General features: G+C 38.1%; 2 protein-coding genes across 3 annotated transcripts in view; one reads left to right on the top strand and one right to left on the bottom strand.

Moving 5' to 3' along the window:
* Window positions 1-10,051, bottom strand: part of GALK2 (galactokinase 2) — a 153,041-nt gene extending 142,990 nt beyond the window's left edge. The window contains exon 1 of the mRNA XM_061157114.1: window positions 9,835-10,051. Coding sequence (XP_061013097.1) covers window positions 9,835-9,854 — 20 coding nt within the window. The 5' untranslated portion in view covers window positions 9,855-10,051. The remainder of the gene's footprint in view (window positions 1-9,834) is intronic.
* Window positions 10,052-10,084: 33 nt separating this feature from the next.
* The window catches only part of COPS2 (COP9 signalosome subunit 2), a 29,786-nt gene continuing 17,554 nt past the window's right edge, over window positions 10,085-22,316 (top strand). The window contains exon 1 of one of the 2 annotated variants that reach the window (XM_061157117.1): window positions 10,085-10,339. In XM_061157117.1, the coding sequence (XP_061013100.1) occupies window positions 10,286-10,339 (54 nt within the window). In that variant the 5' untranslated portion in view covers window positions 10,085-10,285. The remainder of the gene's footprint in view (window positions 10,340-22,316) is intronic. The other variant, XM_061157116.1, reaches the window with a different exon arrangement.

The raw sequence follows: 22,316 nt of genomic DNA, 5'->3' as shown, positions 1-22,316 counted from the left end.
CATGGCCAGAAAAAAAAAAAAAAAGTGTGTTCATGGCACAAAACTAGGGAGGTACGGTCACCATTTTGGGTGAGAATAAAAATGAATGGGCTTTAGAGATACGAAAATGGCAAATAACATTGCTAAGTTTGTGTAACTGCATTTAGCAAGAGACATTTTTCGAAAGCCATTGTTAAAAAAAGAAAGCTCCTATCATGCCTGCGTGCATGCTTAGTCGTTCATTCTCTTTTCAACGTTACGGACTGGACTGTAGCCTGCAAGTTTCTTCTGTTCATGGGATTTTCCAGGCAAGGATACTGGAGTGGGTTGCCATTATCCTCCTGCAGGGGATCTTCCTGACCCCAGGGATCAAACCTGCATCTCCTGCATTGGCAGGCAGATTCTTTACCACTGAGCCACCTGGGAAGCCCCTCCTATCATGTCTATAAGGTAGAAATTTAATGAGATCATGCAAAGTGTACTTATCAGAGGTCCCCTCAAGAAACAGTGGTTATTAAATGTCAGTAGAATTAACATTTTGAAAAGCCACTTAGGTTGGTTGGTAAAATCAAGAGATATGCTCCAACAATAGATAGTCAGCAATTTGCCTTTGAAGGAGAGAAAGTTCCTTCTCTGAGTAAAGTATATAATTTAACCACAGCTGAATTGCATGACATAATGTTATACTCTTTACTTCCCCAATTGATTTCTGGTTCCATTTTTACCCTTCTCTACCCTCCTGGAAGCTGATCTCTAAGGATGGTACCTGGGCTTCTTTACCTCTGGCTTCTGGTTGGGATTGGTCACTAGCAGGATATTAGAAGATAGTAAACAGAGAAATTGAGATATCTACCACTCCCCCTCTCCGCTACAAACACACATAAATTCACCTACTCCATCTCACCTTTGCCATAGTTATGGCAGTGGCTGTGTTTCTCTATAACCACAGCTGCTGTTGGAGGGTCCATCTTCCAGGACTCCCACTCCTGCTGGGCTCTGGTAAAACTATTTCTTCCCTCTGCCCCTTTAAGCCTTCAGGAAATGGGATTTCCAGCCAGTTGCTAGTCCCCGTGTGTTTCACCATCCTGTGGGTTCCCTCAGCCTTATCCCCTCTCTGTAAATACTTCTTTCAGTAAACGCTTTTCAGTTACTGCCCCACCTTCTCTCCAGTATACCATGAGTTTCCTGTCCAGGTTTGACTAATACAGAAGGAGTCCTCCACTTTTCTGCCCTTTTAACATACAGTGTTCAGCTTAAGTAAATGTAGTTAAAAAAAAAAAAATTCTTAAGACAATTAGCCTGAAAGCACCCCAAATCATGAGCCTGTCTGGGGTAACCACATGTCTCAGTCTAGCAGTGCAGAGTCATGAGTGCTAGAATATACTTAAACACATCACATTTTCACTGAGAATGCTGAGTGTCAGGCGATTCAGAAATAAGTAAGATATTTATGTCCTCAAGGAGCTTTCAGTTTAATAAAGAATAAATACAAAATAATCATAATATAGGATTACATTAAATTATCAAAAACATACTTTTAAGGGGTCAAATTCTGTTGGGAATCAAATGGTCTATTGCCTTTGATAAAATGCCAAGACAATTCAATAAAGGATTATTTTTTTGGACAAATAATCCTGGAATAATTTAATAACCATATGCAGAAAAAAATAAACCTCTACATTTCCTTCACAGTATATACAAAAATTAAACTTGAAGTAGGTCATAGATCTGAATGTACAAGTTTAAACTACATAAAACTTCCAGAAGAAAACATAAAAGAATATCTTAGTACACCTGAGTGTGGCGAATAATCCTTAAATACAACAAAAAGCATAAAGAACACTTACAACTCAATAGAAGCAAGACAAAAACAGGTACAAATGAACTTATTTACCAAACAGAAGTAGAGTCACAGATGGAGAAAACAAACTTATGGTTACCAGGGAATGCGTGGGGGAATAAACTGAGAGATTAGGACTGACATACACACACTATTATATATAAAATAAATAACTAGTAAGAACGTAGCACAGGAAACTACTCAATACTCTGTGACGGCCTATATGGGACAAGAATCTAAGAAGAAAAAAGTGGATTCATGTATATATATGACTGATTCACTTTGCTGTACACCAGGAACTAACATGACAATTGTAAATCAACTATATTCCAATAAAAAAAAATAAAATACAAAAGAAACATTTTAAAAAATGGGCAAAAGGACTGAGGAGATATCAATACTTCACCAAAGAAAAACTGATGGCAAATAAGCACACGAAAAGATATTCAACATTAGTCACTAAGGAATGCAATTCAAAACCACAATTATACTCCTGCCAGAGTGGCTAAAATTAAGACACTGACTCCACTATGTGTTGACAAGTATGTGGTACAAGTAACAATCTTATACAATGCTGGTGGATAATCAAAATGGCAAAAACAGTTGTGAAAACAATTTGAGAGTTTCTTAAAAAGTTAAACATAGACATATTTGTAATCCAATCATCCCACCACTAGGTGTGTACCTGCATTCATATCTATGGCTGCACAACAATATTACCACAAACTTAGCAGTACAAAATAATACAGACTGCTTATCCACAGTTTCTGTGGTTCAGAAGTCAGGGAAGAACATAGCTGGGTCATCTGCTTTAGGGTCTCACAAAGTCTTATCTAAGGCTCAACTGGGGAAGTTTTCATTTCCAAGATCACATGGTTGCTAGATGCTTTTTTTAAAAATTATTTTTCATTATTTTATTTTTGGCTGTGCTGGTTGTTTGTTGCTTTGTGCAGTCTTTCTCTAGTTGTGGTGTGCCTGCCTCTCGTGGTGGTGGCTTGTCTTGTGGAACACTGGCCTAGTTGCTCCATGGCATATGGGATCCTCCTGGATCAGGGATTGAACCTGTGTCCCTGAACTGGCAGGTGGATTCTTATCCACTGCGCCACCAGGGAAGTCCCGCTAGCAGTTTTAATTCCATGTGCATCATCAGACTAAAAGTCAGTGTCTTGCTGACCATTGACCAGGTAACCATCCTCAGCTTCTTGCCACATGGTCTTTTACAACATGGTCAATGCTTTCTCAAAGTCAGCAAAGGAGACAGTCTCTCCTCAACAAGATGAGTTTATAATCTAGTGTAATGTAATCATATACACATAATCATGTACATCACCTTTGCTCTATCTTAATGGTTAGGAACAAGTCACATTTATTTGTCAATTATAACTCAATAAAGCTGGGGGGGGGGGCGATACAAAGCAAGTCACAGATCCCACCTGCATTCAAAGTGAAAGGGACTACTCAAGCACATGTAACTTAAGAGTCTGTCTACAACATTACTCAAGAAAAGTGAAACATGTCCACACAAAAACTTGGACACAAATGTTCTGTACACAAATAGCTCTAATTATTTACATAAGCCAAAAACTGAGACAAGAAAACCCTCAAATATCCATCAATAGGGACTGACTTCCTGGTGGTCCGGTGGCTAAGACTCTTGTGTTTCCACTGCAGGGGGCACAGGTTCAATCCCTGGTCAGAGATCTAAGATCTAACATGACACACAGCATGGCAAAAAAAAAAAAATTCCACAAGTGAATACATAACCTGTGATATATCCATATAAGGGAAACCTCAGGAACAGAAAGAAACAACCAGTTGATAGATGCAACAACATGGATGAATCACAAAATAATTATAATGAGTGAAATAAGTCAGGCAAAAGAGAATACATATTACATGATTCATTTAAACAAAATTCCAGAAAATTATTAATCTATAGTGACAAAAAGTAGATCAGTGGTTACATGGAAAAACGGAAGGGAGGAGGAGACAATCGATAATCAAGGGGCAATAAGGAAACTTTTGCAGTAATAAATAGTATCTTCATTATCTTGGTTGTAATGATGGTTTCACAAGTATATGTGCATGTCAAAATCATCAAACTGTGCATTTAATTGTGTACAGTTTCAGTTCAGTTCAGTCACTCAGTCGTGTCCAACTCTTTGCGACCCCATGGACTGCAGCACGCCAGGCCTCCCTGTCCATCACCAACTCCCAGAGTTTACTCAAACTCAAGTCCATTGAGTCAGGGATGCCATCCAGGCATCTCGTCCTCTGTCATCCCCTTCTCCTCCTGCCAATCTTCTCCAGCATCAGGGTCTTTTCCAATGAGTCAGTTCTTCGCATCAGGTGGCGCAAGTATTGGAGTTTCAGATTCAACATCAGTCCTTCCAATGAATATTCAGGATTGATTTCCTTTAGGATGGACTGGTTGGACCTCCTTGCACTCCAAGGGACTCTCAAGAGTCTTCTCCAACACCACAGTTCAAAAGGATTAATTCTTCAGCACTTATCTTTCTTTATAGTCCAACTTTCACATCCATACATGACTACTGGAAAAATCACAGCCTTGACTAGACAGACCTATGTTGACAAAGTAATGTCTCTGCTTTTTAATATGCTGTCTAAGTTGGTCTAGTTGCTGTCCATCTTTTCTTCCAAGGAGTAGGCGTCTTTTAGTTTCATGGCTGCAGTCACCATCAGCAGTGATTTTGGAGCCCCCAAAAATAAAGTCTGTCGTTGCTTCCACTGTTCCCCATCTATTTGCCATGAAGTGAGGGGACCAGATGCCATGATCTTAGTTTTCTGAATGTTGAGCTTTAAGCCAACTTTTTCACTCTCCTCTTTCACTTTCATCAAGAGGCTCTTTAGTTCTTCTTTGCTTTCTGCCATAAGGGTGGCGTCATCTGCATATCTGAGGTTATTGATATTTCTCCTGGCAATCTTGATTCCAGCTTGAGCTTCATTCAGCCCAGCGTTTCTCATGATGTACTCTGCATATAAGTTAAATAAGCAGGGTGACAACATACAGCCTTGATGTACTCCTTTTCCTATTTGGAACCAGTCTGTTGTTTCATGTCCAGTTCTAACTGTTGCTTCCTGACCTGAATACAGATTTCTCAAGAGGCAGGTCAGGTAATCTGGTATTCCAGTCTCTTTCAGAATTTTCCACTGTTTGTGGTGATCCACACAGTCAAAGGCTTTGGCATAGTCAATAAAGCAGAAATAGATATTTTTCTGGAACTCTCTTGCCTTTTCAATGATCCAATGGATGTTGGCAATTGGATATCTGGTTCCTCTGCCTTTTCTAAAACCAGCTTGAACATCTGGAAGTTCACAGTTCACATACTGTTGAGGCCTGGCTTGGAGAATATTAAGCATTACTTTACTAGTGTGTGAGAGGAGTGCAACTGTGCAGTAGTTTGAGCATTCTTTGGCACTGCCTTTCTTTGGGATCAGAATGAAAACTGACCTTTTCCAGGCCTGTGGTCACTGCTGAGTTTTCCCAATTTACTGGCATATTGAGTGCAGCACTTTCACAGCATCATCTTTTAGGATTTGAAATAGCTCAACTGCAATTCCATCACCTCCACTAGCTTTGTTCGTAGTGATACTTCCTAAGGCCCACTGGACTTCACATTCCAGGATGTCTGCCTCTAGGTGAGTGATCACACCATTGTGATTATCTCGGTCATGAAGATCTCTTTTATACAGTTCTTCTGTGTATTCTTGCCACCTCTTCTTAACATCTTCTGCTTCTGTTAGGTCCCTACCATTTCTGTCCTTTATTGTACCCATCTTGGCATGAAATGTTCCCTTGGTATCTCTGATTTTCTTGAAGAGATCTCTAGTCTTTTCCCATTCTATTGTTTTCCTCTATTTCTTTGCACTGATCACTGAGGAAGGCTTTCTTATCTCTCCTTGCTATTATTTGGAACTCTGCATTCAAATGGGTATATCTTTCCTTTTCTCCTTTGCTTTTCACTTCTCTTCTTTTCACAGCTATTTGTTAGGCCTCCTCAGACAGCCATTTTGCTTTTTCGCATTTCTTTTTCTGGGAGATGGTCTTGATCCCTGCCTCTTGTACAATGTCACGAACCTCCACCCATAATTCATCAGGCACTCTATCAGATTTAGTCTATCAGATCTAGTCCCTTAAATCTATTTCTCACTTCCAGTGTATAATCATAAGGGATTTGATTTAGGTCATTCCTGAATGGTATACTGGTTTTCCCTACTTTCTTCAATTTAAGTCTGAACTTGGCAATAGGATTTCACGATCTGAGCCACAGTCAGATCCTGGTCTTATTTTTGCTGACTGTATAGAGCTTCTCCATCTTTGGCGGCAAAAAATATAATCAATCTGATTTTAGTATTGACCATCTGGTGATGTCCATGTGTAGAGTCTTCTCTTGTGTTGTTGGAAGAGGGTGTTTGCTATGACCAATGCTTTCTCTTGGCAAAACTCTATTATCCTTTGCCCTGCTTCATTCTGTACACTAAGGCCAAATTTGCTTGTTACTCCAGGTGTTTCTTGACTTCCTACTTTTGCATTCCAGTCCCCTATAATGAAAAGGACATCTTTTTTGGATGTTAGTTCTAGAAGGTCTTGTAGGTCTTCATAGAACAGTTCAACTTCAGCTTCTTCAGCATTACTGGTTGGGGCATAGACTTGGATTACCGTGATATTAAATGGTTTGCCTTTGAAATGAACAGAGGTCATTCTGCTGTTTTTGACATTGCATCCAAGTACTGCATTTTGGACGCTTTTGTTGACTATGATGGCTCCTCCATTTCTTTGAAGGGATTCCTGCCCACAGTAGTAGATACAATGGTCATCTGAATTAAATTTACCCATTCCAGTCCATTTTAGTTTGCTGATTCCTAAAGTGTCAATGTTCACTCTTGCCTTTTCCTATTTGACCACTTCCAATTTGCCTTGATTCATGGACCTAACATTCCAGGTTCCTATGCAATATTGCGCTTTACAGCATTGGACCTTGCTTCCATCACCAGTCACATCCACAATTGGGTGTTGTTTTGGCTTTGGCTCCGTCTCTTCATTCTTTCTGGAGTTATTTCTCCACTGATCTCCAGTAGCGTATTGGGCACCTACTGACTTGGGGAGTTCATCTTTCAGTGTCTTATCATTTTGCCTTCTCATACTGTTCATGGGGTTCTCAAGGCAAGAAGACTGATGTGGTTTGCAATTCCCTTCTCCAGTGGACCACATTTTGTCCAAACTCTCTACCATAACCCATCTGTCTTTGGTGGCCTTACACAGCATGGCTCATAGTTTCAGTTTATGGCTCACAGTGTATAGTTTAATGTACCTCAATAAAGCTGATAAATTATACCTCAAACAGCTTTTAAAAAAATATTTTTTAAACACAGGAACCACTTTGTATAAAGGCACCAGATCAGATCAATAAACTGTTAAAAAATTTTTAATGATTTACTATTGGGGCTTCCCTGGTGGCTCAACTGGTAAAGAATCTTCCTGCAATGCAGGAAACTCGGATTTGATCCCTGGGTTGGAAAGGTCCCGTGGAGAAGGGAATGGCAACCCACTCCAGTATTTTCGCCTTAATAATTCCATGGACAGAGGAGCCTGGCAGGCTGCAGTCCATGGTGTCACAAAGAAGTCAACATGACTGAGTGACTTCCACTTTTTACTTTACCACTGAATAAAATTGATGTCAATAAAAAGAGAATAGCTTAACTGTACAAAGTATTTAGGATAGGATATGTGAATGAAGTGATATTTAAATGAAGTTTTGAAGACAGAGAAAGATTTTGATGTGTAGACATATATATAAGGGCATTGCCTGCATAGAAAGATTGACATGTTTATTTCTACAACAAATATTCATTTGCATTTGTGTACCCAAGCAGTGAGTTAAACACTGTGAAAACCTTTTCAACTACTCTCAGCAAATTTCCAGACTAAGTGTATGAAATTTGGAGGCCAAGAATATGACACTCAAAATGTGGCTGCACTTTTCCTAGTGCTCCTAGTCACTAACTTCTTGAATAATTTTTCCACATTGTCGAAGTAAGGAATTATATTAAAAGGCACCAAAATATATAAATAAATTCAATGTAAATAAACATGCAGTTTTATTACATATTCATATGCACATGATTAATAGATCATTTCAGAATTACTATACTGATTTAAAAATGCAAAACTATGTAGCTGATTACTCTGAGCAAAAAAAGTTCTTAATCACCTTGAGATTCTTTTTTCTCTTCTGAAGAAGTATGTGTTACAGATAGAGTAATCATGTGATTTATTGTACAGACTTTTGAGAGTGATGGATGCTGATAATTTTTATTCTGGGACAATAGGACTAGGCTATTCTAGACAAAATAGGATATATAGTTACAACTTACAGGGAGATTGTCATATTTTAAGGCTACAAGAACAGATTCTTGAGTTCTACCCCAGACCTACTGAATCAGAATCTTTGGTGTAGGATTTGAAAAGTTATAATTAATTTCCATGCTTAGGAAGCCTTAGAGACTGAAGTGATACAAGGCTCTTCCAATTCTAAAAGTCTATGTGTAATAAGGGAATTTTGAACATGCACTAGCTATCAGATGACATGAGGGAATAATTAATTTTCCTTGTGTAACAATGATGTTGTGATAAGAGGATGTCCTTATTTTTAGGAAATACACAGCTGCATTTGAGCGATATGTAATGATATGTGCATCTTATTATACTTTCAACTGATTTTAGGAATACTTACATACAAATAAAGCTGATAGGTATATATACACACTCACTGGACTAACTCTTTAAATTTTTCAGTATGTTCGAAATTCCTCATTATAAAATATTGGGAGGAAAAGAAGGAAAGGGAAATTTTGTCTATAGGTAGACAGTATTATTGCTATAAATATGACTTTTAAGAACTATGACCAAAAAGATGGCAATACAAATGATTACTAAATTAGGAGGCTGGGACTGACATATACATACCACTATATATAAAATGGAAAAAGAGTAAAAAAAAAACCACCATGAATATATGTATATGTACAACTCATTCACTTTGCTGTACTCCTGAAACTAACACAACATTTTAAATCAACTATACTCCGGTAAAATTTTTTGAATTATTAAAATAAAAACAAAAGCAAATGATTACTAATATACCCAGGGACTTCCCTGACTGACCCAGTGGTTAAAACTCCATGCTTCCCATTCAGGGAGCACAGTTAGAGAACTAAGATTCTGTATCCTGGGGCAGCCAGGGGGAAAAAAAAAAAAGCAAAGCAGTTACTTACTGAATAACTGCAAAAACGAAAAAAAAAAAAAAAAATCCAGCCTGCAATTCCTCTTCTTGGAATTTTTCCTAAGAAAAAAATTAAGTGACAAAAATACTCCCTCCAAAATAGTTTAAAATAATGTTATTACTGTAATACTCGAAATGTATAACAATAATAGCATGCTTAAGTAAATTACACTGCATTCAACGAAGGGCTTATTATATCACTATTAAAATAATCTTTGTCAACAATATAGTGCATACATTGTCCTATGCTGTTACATAACTAGATGCAAAAAAGCATCCGAAATTATGTCTGCGCTGTTAACTATATAAAATTTGTGAATTCAAGTGGACAGAAGTTTATATGAAAAATGCTGTTTGAAAAGCAGCATTTTCTCCCTTCATTTCAATTTTTATTACTATTTCGAATTCTACTGATGATGCTGTGCAACAATAATGCGTTTTTTTAAAAAACAGTTGTTAACTGTTACCTTAATTTGGTCCCATAGGCAATGAAGTTTAGTTTACAATTCGCTGAACAACGGAATAAAACTTCAAGTACCTCAATAGATTGATACTTAATTTAGGATATCTACAGAGTCGTTTTGCTGACTACAAATATAACAAACATTACGTGTAAACCGTTCTGCTGAAAGGTTTCCAAACATCACAGGACCACCCACCAAAATGTGTGGGCTAAATGCACATCCGTAATCATGACAAAAATAATACTACCTGTCACACAGGATAGGCATGTCAGACTTTTCTCCGCGAAAGCCTTCTAGTCCCAAACTGCCCTCTTACTTTCACCAGACTGAAATGGTTCCAGAGTCCCAGGCAAGGGAGGAGACTGTTGCCTTGCCCAGGAGGCTGGAAACCGCACCTTATGAGCGAAAGGTTTCCAAGGCCCTTCAACGGGAATCCGAAGCACTTGAAGATTCCCTAGTTACTAGGTTTAGTTGCTAAGGCACCAACCGTCTCACAGGAAGAGGGGTACGGTGCAATCGCTTTTAGCGTCGTAGCGAATCCTCTCAAGACCGAGCTCATTTGTTCCGGGAGGAAACATTCTGCTCCTCTAAGAGCGTCGGGAAGGAGAGAAGCTGGGAGTGACGCCTCTGAGCCGCGGAGGATTGTGGGAGGAGGTTGTCTCCAATTTCTCCTCCCCCCTCCCCCCGTCCCAGCCAAGATGTCTGACATGGAGGATGATTTCATGTGCGATGATGAGGAGGACTACGACCTGGTGAGGCGCAGGGAACAGAACTCTGGGGCTGGAGGTGGTTTCTGGCTTTAGGAGCCGGGGCAGGGGCGGCCGCGGCCTCTCCCCGTAGAACATGTGCTCCTTCCAGCCTCTCCCGATGCAGTGACAGGACGAGTTTACCTCCTCCCCCTTCCCGCACCGGGCCCGCGCCCTGTTTCTCCAGCATGGGGGAAGGGAGGGTAAAGGAGGCAGTGAAGGGGGTCCCGAGCGTTGAGCTCCAAATCCGAGCGCTTCTTTAGTTTGCAAGGGCACCCCTGGGCTCCGGCGTCAGGTTCTCATTGCCTCCTCCCTATCGCGCGAGCCGTTTTGGGGACCGTTCAGTGGTCTAGGCCCCGGCTCTGCCCTTTCGGGCCCAGTCTTCCTGTCCCCTCTTCTTCATACTTGAATTGAAAGAGTGCGAAATGCTGGAAGAGGGGTCCAAAAACTAGGGGGCCTTCCTGCTCCCAGACCTGACGCCACTTGTGAATCTAGAAACAGCTTAATTATTCTTGTCCAGGCTCCGTTTTGTTATAAGGTAAAGGTGCCATAGAGGATTGAGAGCCAGGCTAGCGTTTGAAAAGTAGTTTAACTAGTTGTTTAAACAGAAAAGCTGGCGAGGAGGTTTTACTTTTTGTTTGTTTGGGGTTTGGGAGGTGGGGTGGTATGAGAGAATTGACTCAATGGCTTTTTTCTTGACTCAGAAATTTCCCAGTATTCAGAGTTTAAAATATCAACAGAGTAGAATAAAACGAATTTATGTAACCGAATGGTGATTTTTAAAGATTCAAGGTTTAATTTATGAACAGACTTACAATTTTTTAAATATTCACTAACATTTCAAGTTGATATTCAAAAACATTGTCGGTGTGGGAACTAAGAACGATTATCTGGACCACGAATTAGCGTCAACTTGGCTTTGCTTTTTATTTGGGGGAGTTTTTGTGCATGGTTCTTGTGTGTTATGGTGATGCTGCATTATCGTAAAGTTATGAAGTAGATGCTCAGGGAAGTCTGGCTCATCTTATATTTTATAAGTGCCAGAGAGTCTCAAGATAATTAATGTATCATTTTGAATTAGTGTAAATCTTTGTATAGTCGTTTCTAATTAATCTTTCACTTTTAAAAGAAAGCATTTGCAAAAGGGAGAGGGAAGTGTGTGTTATTACCTGAAAGTCAATAGTGTTGATAATTCTTAAAGGTAGTTTTGCTAGTACTAAGATTTCTGCCTTACATTTTAGTTTGTGCAGACCAAGCCAGTTTTAAGCAGTGGCTTAGATCCTTCAAGAATGTTACTTGTACTATTTCGTGCATTTTTATTTATTACTTGTTTACATATATTACAGGTATTTTTTAACTATGGAAGTGTTTCTTTTAACTGTTTTACCTAGTTTCAGTTTGTGTTTTTACTTGTGCTTATCTCTTTTGTAAGCAATAGTTTTTTGAATACATAACTTACTAGCACTATGAGTAAGACTGTAATGTAGGAATGGCAATGAGAATCTCACTGCCCCTTGAAGTAGAGAGTTCATTTTTGCAAGGATTTTAATTAAATATAAATGATTTAACTTGGCTGTGTTTCTCCAGCCTTTGAGGGCTTACACCGCATGTACAATATAAAATTGAATATGTAATTTTAGCCTCTTTTTTTAAAATTTCTTAACCCAAAAAGGTGAGACTTTACACAACCACATAATTAATGATCCCCCCAGCATTCTGTTAAATAGTCCGGCCTCATATCTCTCTTACATAGATATCATATTAATTTATTTTTTACTTCCTTAATTTTCTTAAGCCACTATAAACATATATTTATTTATTTTTAAACATACATTAAAAAAGATCAAGCACAGCCGGTTGCCACTTCATGCTTATCTGTTGTCAAAAGAAAAGTTGTTGTTTTTGTTTTCTAATACTTGCCTGAGCCTTTTTTGTTTGTTTCTTTGGATTTAAGGAGTCCGAATCAACTTACTGTTTTAGGGAAACTTCTTTTTTATTAAAAAATATATTGTTTGTTGGATAGTTCATCATCACCTCGCTTTAGTGAAAAAGTTAATGAGAGCCATGAGTAGCCTAACTACAGATACATTCAGTATATATTTTATCAATCGTCTATTGATAAAGTTTAATACCCGAAATCACTTCTTGAGCTAATAGAAGAGAGAATTAAGTTGGTTTAAAAAAAGAAGACGAAACAAGCAGGAAATTAATTCAGTATGCTTCATCTCTTATTTCTAAGATCTTTTTGATTTCTGAGGCAGAAGCAGGTATTTTCTAAGCATAGTAATTTATGTAGCAGTGAATGGAGAGAAGATGGTACTGGTAAATGTGTTAATTCAATATTAATTTTACAGATTTACATACAATAGTGTTAATAATAACTAATAATAAATACTATCATGTCATTCATTAAGTTAATAAGGCCATTGATAAATTAAACTGTGTTATGATTCCACAATCCAGCCATTCCAGCTTGAAGTTGGTGAATACTTCTAACAGTCTTTTAGAAAGGATTTAAGACCGAGCGACTTCATACCAAAAAGTATTCTTTAGTAGTTCCTGTTATAGGTAGGGCATTGTATGTTTGAAAAATGTTATTGTAAGGGGAAAATAAAATGGGGAATAGATAGACTAATTCCATTTGTTTAAGTATATTACCAAACAATGAGCCTCATTATAATCATTGTGTGTGTGTGTGTGTGTGTGTGTGAGAGAGAGAGAGAGAGAGAGAGAGAGTGAGAGAGAGACTCAGTCATGTCCAACTCTTAGTGAGCCCATGGACTGAAGCCTGCCAAGCCCCTCTCTCCATGGAATATTGTAGACAAGAATACTGGAGTGGGTTGCCATTTCTTTCTCCATAATCATCCTGGTTAGGTTTATAGTTGTGATTATTGAATGAATGTTTATTACTATTGTTGCCAGTGCTAAGTCACTTCAGATGTGTCTGACTTTTTGCATCCCTATTGACTGCAGCCCACCAGTCTCCTCTGGCCCTGGGATTCTCCAGGCAAGGATACTGGAGTGGGTTACCATGCCCTCCTTCAAGGGATCTACCCCGCCCAGGGACTGAACCCATGTCTTTTACATCTCTTGCATTTGCAGTCAGGTTACACTGTGATTAGTGAATAAATGTTTATTACTGTTTTTATTCTTGCCTTAACAGATAGCTGTTTTAATGCCCTAGAAATTTACTTCTTTTGGGGAGGGGTGGAGAAGAGTCTTAGCTATAAGGTTTCTTACAGAATCTCTTTATCTGTCACAGTTTTAACAAGTTCAGACTAATGATGTCATAACGAACCTTAGAACATGGTTTAGCAAATTAAAATATATTCTAAAAAGATTTTTTAATTGACATGACTACTTTGAAAAAGTAGTAGATTAATCGGGCTTCCCTGGTGGCTCAGACAGTAAAGAATCTTCCTACAATGCAGGAGACCTGGGTTCGATCCCTGGGTCTGGAGGATTCCCTGGAGAAGGAAATAGCAACCCACTCCAATATTCTTGCCTGGAAAATCCCATGTACAGAGGAGCCTGGTGGGCTAAAGTCCATGAGGTCACAAAGAGTCGGACACAACTGAGAGACTAATACTTAATACAGCACAGGGCAAAAAAATAACTTCAGGGTTTTGTGTGTTTAATATTAAGACATTCATGTCATCCATCACGCATATAAGGAGCTTGCAGATTATAGATTATTTTATTCTGAGACTGTTGTCTCCATCACTTACAGCTTGACAAAATGTTGGGGATCTTTAAGCATAGATTTTCAGACAGTATCATTTTTGTTTGAAATTTGTTTTGAATTTTGTTTGTTTGCTCTGGGCCAGTGTTTTTCTGCTATACGCACATTGGGAATTCTGAATGTAGTCTTCACAGAAACAAAATTTGATGATACAGTTGAAGCTTTTGAAGGGAACATAACAGGAAATTCTCTGACAGTCCAGTGTTTAGAACTCAGCACTTTCACTGCCATGGGCCCAGGTTTGATCCATGGGCTTCCCTCATAGCTCAGTCGGTAAAGAATCTGCCTGTGTTGCGGGAGACACCGGTTCGATTCCTGTGTTGGGAAGATCCCCTGGAGAAGGAATAGGCTACCCACTCCAGTATTCTGCCCTGGAGAATTCCATGAACTGCATGGGGTTGCAAGGACTAAGCGACTCACTTTCTGGGGAATTAAGATCCTGCAAGCCATGCAATGCTGCCCCACCCCACCCTCAAAAGGGCATGTTTAATTGTAAATAGTTGGAAACACCCCCCAAGTTGTCAATAGTAGAATACTATTAATACACATGAGGTAGTAATAGGTAAAATATATCCATGTGATGGAAAGTATGTCGGCATTTCAAATCAGGCTTCTAAAGAATATTCAGTGATATGAGAAGAAAAACTTGGTAAGTTAGTCAGGACTCTTGCATGTAGGGAAGGAGAGTACAGGAATACATGTCAGATCAACTTGAACTGTAAAGAACATAATATTGGCTCACATCACCAAGAAGTGTAAATGTAACAGGGTTCATGACTTAGATAACGATACTGGGTCTTTTTCTGCCTACGTCTCTCTTCCTGGGCTGCCTTCCTCACTGTATTGGCTTAATTGCCTTCATAGTATATCACAAAATCTTGTAATATAATGTGTTATCTTCCTAGTATTATAACCCCAAAGGCAAAAGGACCTTCCTTGCTAACTCTAGCAGTGAAACCCTAGAAAGAACTTTTATGGATTCTCCTTAGCTCTGGGCCTTCTGAATCACTGACTCACTGTGAGAAGGAGGATAGGTTGCTTGCCCTCTGTAGGAGAGCAGCACTGTTTTTGGAAATCCTCATCTAAGAGAGGAAGGATCCGTCAGCATTGCTGTGCACACAGAACACATGTCCACTATAGATGTGTAATCCATATTACAGTGTTATTGGGTGGCAGTAAAATTTATTTGTTTTGCTGGGTGGGAAAAATGTAGAATAAAAAGGTCTGGAAAATATGAAAAGTGTCAGGAAAATTAAAATGTTTATGTCTTGCAAACTTTTCACAGTGAGACTGTATTTTATTGCTGGGGAGAGAGGGTGGTGTTTAGGGTACAAATGAAGAACAGAAATCTTACTTTGATCTTGAGGGGCCAAACAGTGATTTTGTCATTGCTCAAATTTTTTTAGAATTTAGAATTCTTCAGAACCTGAGGCATCTGGCATTTTAAAATAAGTAATACATGCACATGGTTCAAAAACATGGAGTGAATAAAATTTCCTTTTATATATTCCTTATATTTATTCCTTAAATAAATAAAATTAAAATAAAATTTCCTTTCCATTTTTGTTCCTCAATTGTCCAGTTCCCATTCCTTCCCATAGGTAACCAAATACGGATTTTTATCCCCTCTTCCATTTTTTAAACCAGAATTAACATATTAAATGTATTGTCCTACACTTTGTTTTTTATTTTAAAGATTATTCCATAGACATATGTCTAAAGATTACTTATTTCTTTTTATGGCTGCATTGATTGTGTGGATGTACCATAAGTTTATTTACTCAGTTCTCTGTTGATGAGAATTTGACCTGTTTTCTTTAGTTATTTTAAATGGTATGCAGCTTTTCTTTTTTTTTTTAATTTCAGCAATAGCCAGGTTTTCTCTGTTTTGTAGGTGTCAAAAATTCCAAGTCAGGTTTGATAAATAAGTTGAGCCCCCAAATTTGGATGATGCTGTTTTAAGTTGGAAACATCTAACTAATAAAGTTAATTTCCTTAAGAATTTCAGAAGCAGTACTTAACAATCCAGGTCAGTATAATTGGAATAATTTACCACCTCTTAAAAGTTACTGCTTTAAATAAGATTGGTACATTTTCAAAAAGGCCTGTCACATTACCTCATAGGTGTACCCTATATAATGAAATTAGAGAGGTTCAAACAAGGGTAACTAATGATAAGGATACCATTATAAGATCTCCCATAAGTACTGGGAGATAGCTCTTTTGTGCTAAGAATAAGATAAATTGAGATTCTTCACCCCTAATGTAAATCTGTAAAGTGTGACTACCCAACAGAGTAAATTTGTACTTGTGTGTTATACCCCAGAAAGGAACACATGACCCTCAGCAAGAATTAGAGACTTCCTGTTGGGTTCAACCCTCATAACTGACAGGAGAGGAACTGAAACATCAAGTGTGAGTGACTTATGTAAATTTACATGACAAATTAGTGGGCAAGTCAAAACTAGAGCCCAAGCCTAATGACTTTAATGATGTCATGTTGGAAAATTTAATCCGAGAACTGAAAGTTTAGGACAAATAAAAGAATGTTCTAATTTATAGCATAGACAGATTAGGATCCATTACCTTGAGTGAAATTTTTTTTAAGGGTTTGGTTACTTTTATGAATAGTTAAACCACAAGTGGCTACCTAGGACTTGGATTAAATTAGTCCTTATGGATACTGAGACTTTACCTTTGGCACTAGATGTGCAGCATCTGTTGCCTAAACATGATCAAGGTTTGCGAACCATTGTTAATGGTGAGTCTTCTTTTTCCTCGAGCACATTTCTTAAGACCTCTGTTGACAAGAGACACAAGAATAAGTACATGAACTATGAAATTGACCCTTTTCAGTAGTTGCTACATTCCAACATAGAGTCAAAATTGCCCCTGTCTGTGTTGTGTTATTTTGGAACATTCACTAACTTTTCATTTCAAGTAAGCAAACACTTCTTGAGCATTTTGTGATATACCAGGTTCTGGGGATACCAAGATCAGTAAAAGTAAGTTCCTGCTTTTGAGAAGTTCGTGGTGGGGCAGGGGAGGGGAGGGGCGGCGGGAGGCAGGAGGCGGGAACAATATACATACAGAACTGTTCTTTAGAGACATGCATATCGTGTAGAAGCATGACTATGGAGAATATTTTGCTAAGAAGACTTAAAGAAAGAATCACAAGGTGAGCCTTGAGGAATACAGCATTTCCAGGAGTGTTAGGGCTGGACATCATCACAGGAGAAAAGTAGGAAGTTTGTTGGGAGGGGCAGTGGTTAGAATTCCTAGAAGAGAGACCAGTTTATGCCAAAGCAGAGGTTTTAAAGAGCATGATGTGTTTGGGGGAAGGAAGAATAGATTTGGTTGGTGTAGATGGGTAAGAGATTGCTTTGGATAGATGTCAGGACATGAGTTACATAGGTTGGAGCTAATGTGAATTTTCTAAAAATCCTTTTTTAACACTGTTCAAGTGCTTGCTTTTTCATATATTGCTTAAATTCTTTGGTTTTTGTCTAAAACATTCTTAATGTATAGATTAAAATTTCAGTTTCTCTCAAAAGCATTTCACTTATACTTTTATAAATTATAGTTATTGCATCTTCATCTGACATAGGGAATTCAGTTTAGCAATATTTAATATTTTTCCTGTATTCCCTGTTTTGACTAATGTCACTGTGTGTAACCAAATCAGCTGTAGTCATTAAGGATAACTTTTTCCCCTTTCTTGTGCCCATATGATGTGTCCTTTTATTTTACATCCTTAACATCACATATATTTATTCTGTCCTCTCCCTTTTCTCCTGGTTCTGCTGCTTGGAATCAGGCCTTCATCATCTGTTGGGTAAACAGTTCTAAGAGTATCCAGTGGGCTACTTCCTTACTACCAGAGTGCTCTTCCTAAAACACAGATCTAATTATTTCTCTATAAAATCTTTTAGTGGGTCTCCATTTGATATACACTCTGCTAGACCTGTACAGTTCTATTCCCCTGTCAGATACCAGTTTCTCTCTCATCAGCTCTGCATGCATCCTGTGCTTCAGCCCAATCAGACTACTGGTAGCTCTTCTAAATATGCAGTGCTGTTTGAAGCTTCCATGCTTTTGGATAGCTTGTTTTGTTTCCAGTGCCTTTTTTCATCCCTGGGAAAATGCATTCCTACTTTTAGACCTGGTTGAGGTAACTTTTCCTTTTAACTCATTGAAGAGTAGTTAATTATTCCTGATACGCCACTGAACCTCCTATGTGTCTCTGTTACTGCTTCTGTTATTATATTAATGTTTCATTTGCATATCTGTCTCAGACCGTGAATAGCTTAAGGAGAAAGACTTCATTTTCATTTGTTGAGCACATTTAATTACTGGTTTATACTAAAGATCATTATCATTGAGTGTACAATAGACATAAATAATATATAACAGATATTCTGTACAACCGAATTATTCCAAAGACTTCTCAAAATATCTTCGGTTTAAAAATGATGCCGGTGTGGTAACTGAGTAGTTTGCTGTAGTTCAGTTCGTATTGATGGTGTGTGATTCACTGAGCTGCAGATGACAGGTTACTGGTGTCACGGAGGCTGCAACATGGTGTTGCAGGTCATAACCTAATTATAAGTAGCAAGGCAGTAGCATATCAGTTGTGCCAATTCTCATGTATTTATCCATTCCAGCAGCAACACTTAAGAATTGAATTGCAGTTGTGCAAAAAATAGTATACATTTCACTTCTTAATCCATATAATGTGAAAAACCAAAAGAACGTATTCACAAAATGTTGAAGGTGGGATTAAGTCTTATCTCAATTGTAGTGATTCAGGGGAGTTCATATAGAGTTGAGAAGTAGCATTAATCTGGAGCCAGTCGGTGCCAGAAGTTGCAGGTAGTCAGTCTTGAACTACAGGAGGCCTTCAGACATGGTAGGAAATGTAAAGATTCCTTTCTTCACCTGTGTTGTAATCAGTTCAGTAATTGACTTTAACCTTCTGGCAACTCCATGTCCTACTCATATGTAGCTACTCCTAGCTTTCTACTTATCTCTTACGTCCTGGGCCATTTTAATTTTTTTCCCTAATCTGTTGGCTAAGAAACTGAAAATAAGTAGGCTTTGATAAGAGTCCAGATTCTTAAGACTTGGTGATAGATGTAAAAGATATTTTACTTCTAAGTTCAGGGGTGCATTCTGAAGATTTAGGTTGCAGAAAAGTGATTCTCTGGTTGTAGCTATTCCCGTATATTATTGAACAGTTACTAAGAAGAACTGATTTCCAAAGGTGTAGAGTATGTGAGTAGGTTTTTTAGCTAGGATTCTTTACTCCACATCTTCCCTGAGGAGGTAGATGACGCTTAAGCTGTAATGATATGCAGTGGTTAACGAGATGAAAAGAGGTAGAAAGAAAAAGAAATGGCATGTAAAGGCAAGGATGAGTTTGGCCACTTGTGAGGTGAGGCCAGGGTGGCTGCAGCAAAGTGAATAAGGGAGAGCTTCGTAGGGGACATGGTTGCGTGCATAATCGAGTCAGATTTTGATGATTTTTGAACTTGATTTTAAGAGCAAAGGGAAACCACTTTTGAGAAGAGGAATACGATAATTTACATTTTATGAATGTTATACTGACCACTTACTTTAAGAAGATTGGAATTTGAAAGTTAAAAAGGAGAATGGAAAGGTTATCTGTAGAGAGCTGAAAGTGACCTAGTAGGCTGGGGCAGTGACAAGGGAAAGTGGATGGACTTGAGTTTATGTTCAAGATAGAATCAATAAGGACTTTTTATGTATGACTGTTTTTAGCTGTTCAGTACCTCATGTTACAGTTTTGTGTCTGCTTTCCCTCTTTTCCCCTTTCTCTTTTTTGTCTGGCATGCAAACTACCATTTAGCTTTCAAAGCCTGGCTCAGAAGCCATCACTATAACAACATGATTTGATGTATCCACTTGGCTTGTTCATTATTTATTAATTGCTTTTTTAATCAGTTTTATTATAGCCAAACCTGAATTGCAGAGTGAAGAAGTGAATGGATGATTATGAACTTTACTCACTACTCAGAATTTGACTTTATCTATAAGAGAAGTGTTCCAAAGGGTTTCGTATGTGAAGCAAAACTGAATTACTGATCTTAAATTTGTGAGACCGAGTGTCAGTGCTTCCCAGAATTATCCTTACATGAGGAAATAATTACCCTCTAGAGGGCGCACATTACAAAGCCATGGTGGTCAAATAAAACCGATTCTATGCTAACATCAAACATCTCCCTGCATCTGCTGGTCATAGGAAAATTTCATCTTGTGTTTACATATTTTTGAGCTTTCTAACACTACACTCATATACCTTTTTTCTTTCATGTGCCTTTATGAGACAATACAGAATTTTTCATAAATTGTTCCCCCCAAAATTTAACTGTATTTGGATTTAGAAACAACTATGATACTGTTCTTATCTCTTTTGTGTTTGCTTTCAGGCACAATTCTGAATTTCACATAAACTTGCCCTTTGTAATGACTTATAGCTGAAGGAAATCGTCTCTCTTCCTAAAATAATAGTTTTATTACACTAATTTATGTATATTTTATAATCCTTATCATTAAGTTGAATATCCTGAAACTACTTTAAACTCTTATTTCTACTTCTCCACAAAATAGTGTTACTTTGATTTTTCTTTCTGCTTTATTGTTTCATAACTAGGAACTGAGTTTATGTAATGAAAAGTCACATAAAGCTATACAAATTAATTTTGTTTTACTTATTTTGATGTTACAAGACTAGCTAAAGTATAGTAATATAACTAAACGGCTATTGAGTAATGTGAACTACACATAAAGCAAATATTTTTATTAACATATAGCTTTATTTAGCAATAGATGACTGTGCTTTATATAGCTCACCATCCTAGGTAGTTAGGCCATGTTAGAATGATAAAATTTAGACTTAGGGAATAGCAAAAACTAGATTATGAAACGAAAGATAAAATAACTAAAATTTAATAGTAATACTACTAATAATTAGTATTTACAATTTGCTTTTGTGTTGATTCTGTATCTTTCAGTACAAACCTATTTCTGTATCTGTGTAACCATCCCTTACTTGCAGAAAATGGCTTGGTGTCACTCATTCCAGGGAACCCTTTGCTGAAGTCTTTGTGTCCGTTCAGTCGCTCAGTCATGTCCAACTCTTTGCGACCCCATGGACTGTAGCATGCCAGGCCTCCCTGTCCATCGCCAACTCCGGAATTTACTCAAACTCATGTCCAACTACCTCATCTCTGTCGTCCCCTTCTCCTCCCACCTTCAGTCTTTGCAAGCATCAGGGTCTTTTCAAGTCAGCGCTTCGCATCACATGGCCAAAGTATTGGAGTTTCAGCTTCAACATCAGTCCTTCCAGTGAATATTCAGGACTGGTTTCCTTTAGAATGGACTGGTTGGATCTCCTTGCAGTCCACAGGATTCTCAAGAGTCTTCTCCAACACCACAGTACAAAAGCATCAATTCTTCGACACTAAGCTTTCTTTATAGTCCAACTCTCATCCATACATGACCACTGGAAAAACCATAGCCTTGACTAGATGGACCTTTGTTGACAAAGTAATGTCTCTGCTTTTTAATATGTTGTCTAGTTTGGTCATAACTTTTCTTCCCAGGAGCAAGCATCTTATACTTTCATGGCTGCAGTCACCATCTGCAGTGATTTTGGAGCCCAAGAAAATAAAGTCTGTCACTGTTCCCACTGTCCCCGTCTATTTGCCATGAAGTGATGGGACCAAATGCCGTGATCTTAGTCTGTATAGGCTCAGTGTTTTCTAATACTTTGCCTTCAGTCGGAACATGTTTTCTGTTTATGTCCTTCAGCCACAAATTTAATGCGTTTTCCACCTTCCCTAAGTACTTTTCACACACCTTAGCCATAACTTTTACAACAGCAGAACTAGCACAAATTTCTTTTTCCTTCACAAGTTCACAGGTAGAAGATTTGTTCTTACCATGGATCTTATCAACCTCAGCATACATTTTTTTCTTACTGAGAACTTTTACTTTTTCAATTAAAAGAAGCATGTTAGGGCCTTTCTTTGGCATATCTGAGTTTCTAGCATCACTGTTTTTGAACTTTGGGGGCATTATTAAGTACAATAAGGGTGACTTGAACACAAGCACTGTGATACCACAATAGTGGATCTGATAACTGAGCTTGCTGTTTAGTGACTCACAGGTGGGATATGCTGGACCAAGGGATGATTTGCATTCGAGGTGGGATGTGGG

Source organism: Dama dama, chromosome 12, assembly GCF_033118175.1.
Source record: "Dama dama isolate Ldn47 chromosome 12, ASM3311817v1, whole genome shotgun sequence".
NCBI lineage: Eukaryota > Metazoa > Chordata > Mammalia > Artiodactyla > Cervidae > Dama > Dama dama.
The sequence above is the reverse complement of the archived record's forward strand: the minus strand, read 5'-3'. Positions and strand labels throughout refer to the sequence as shown.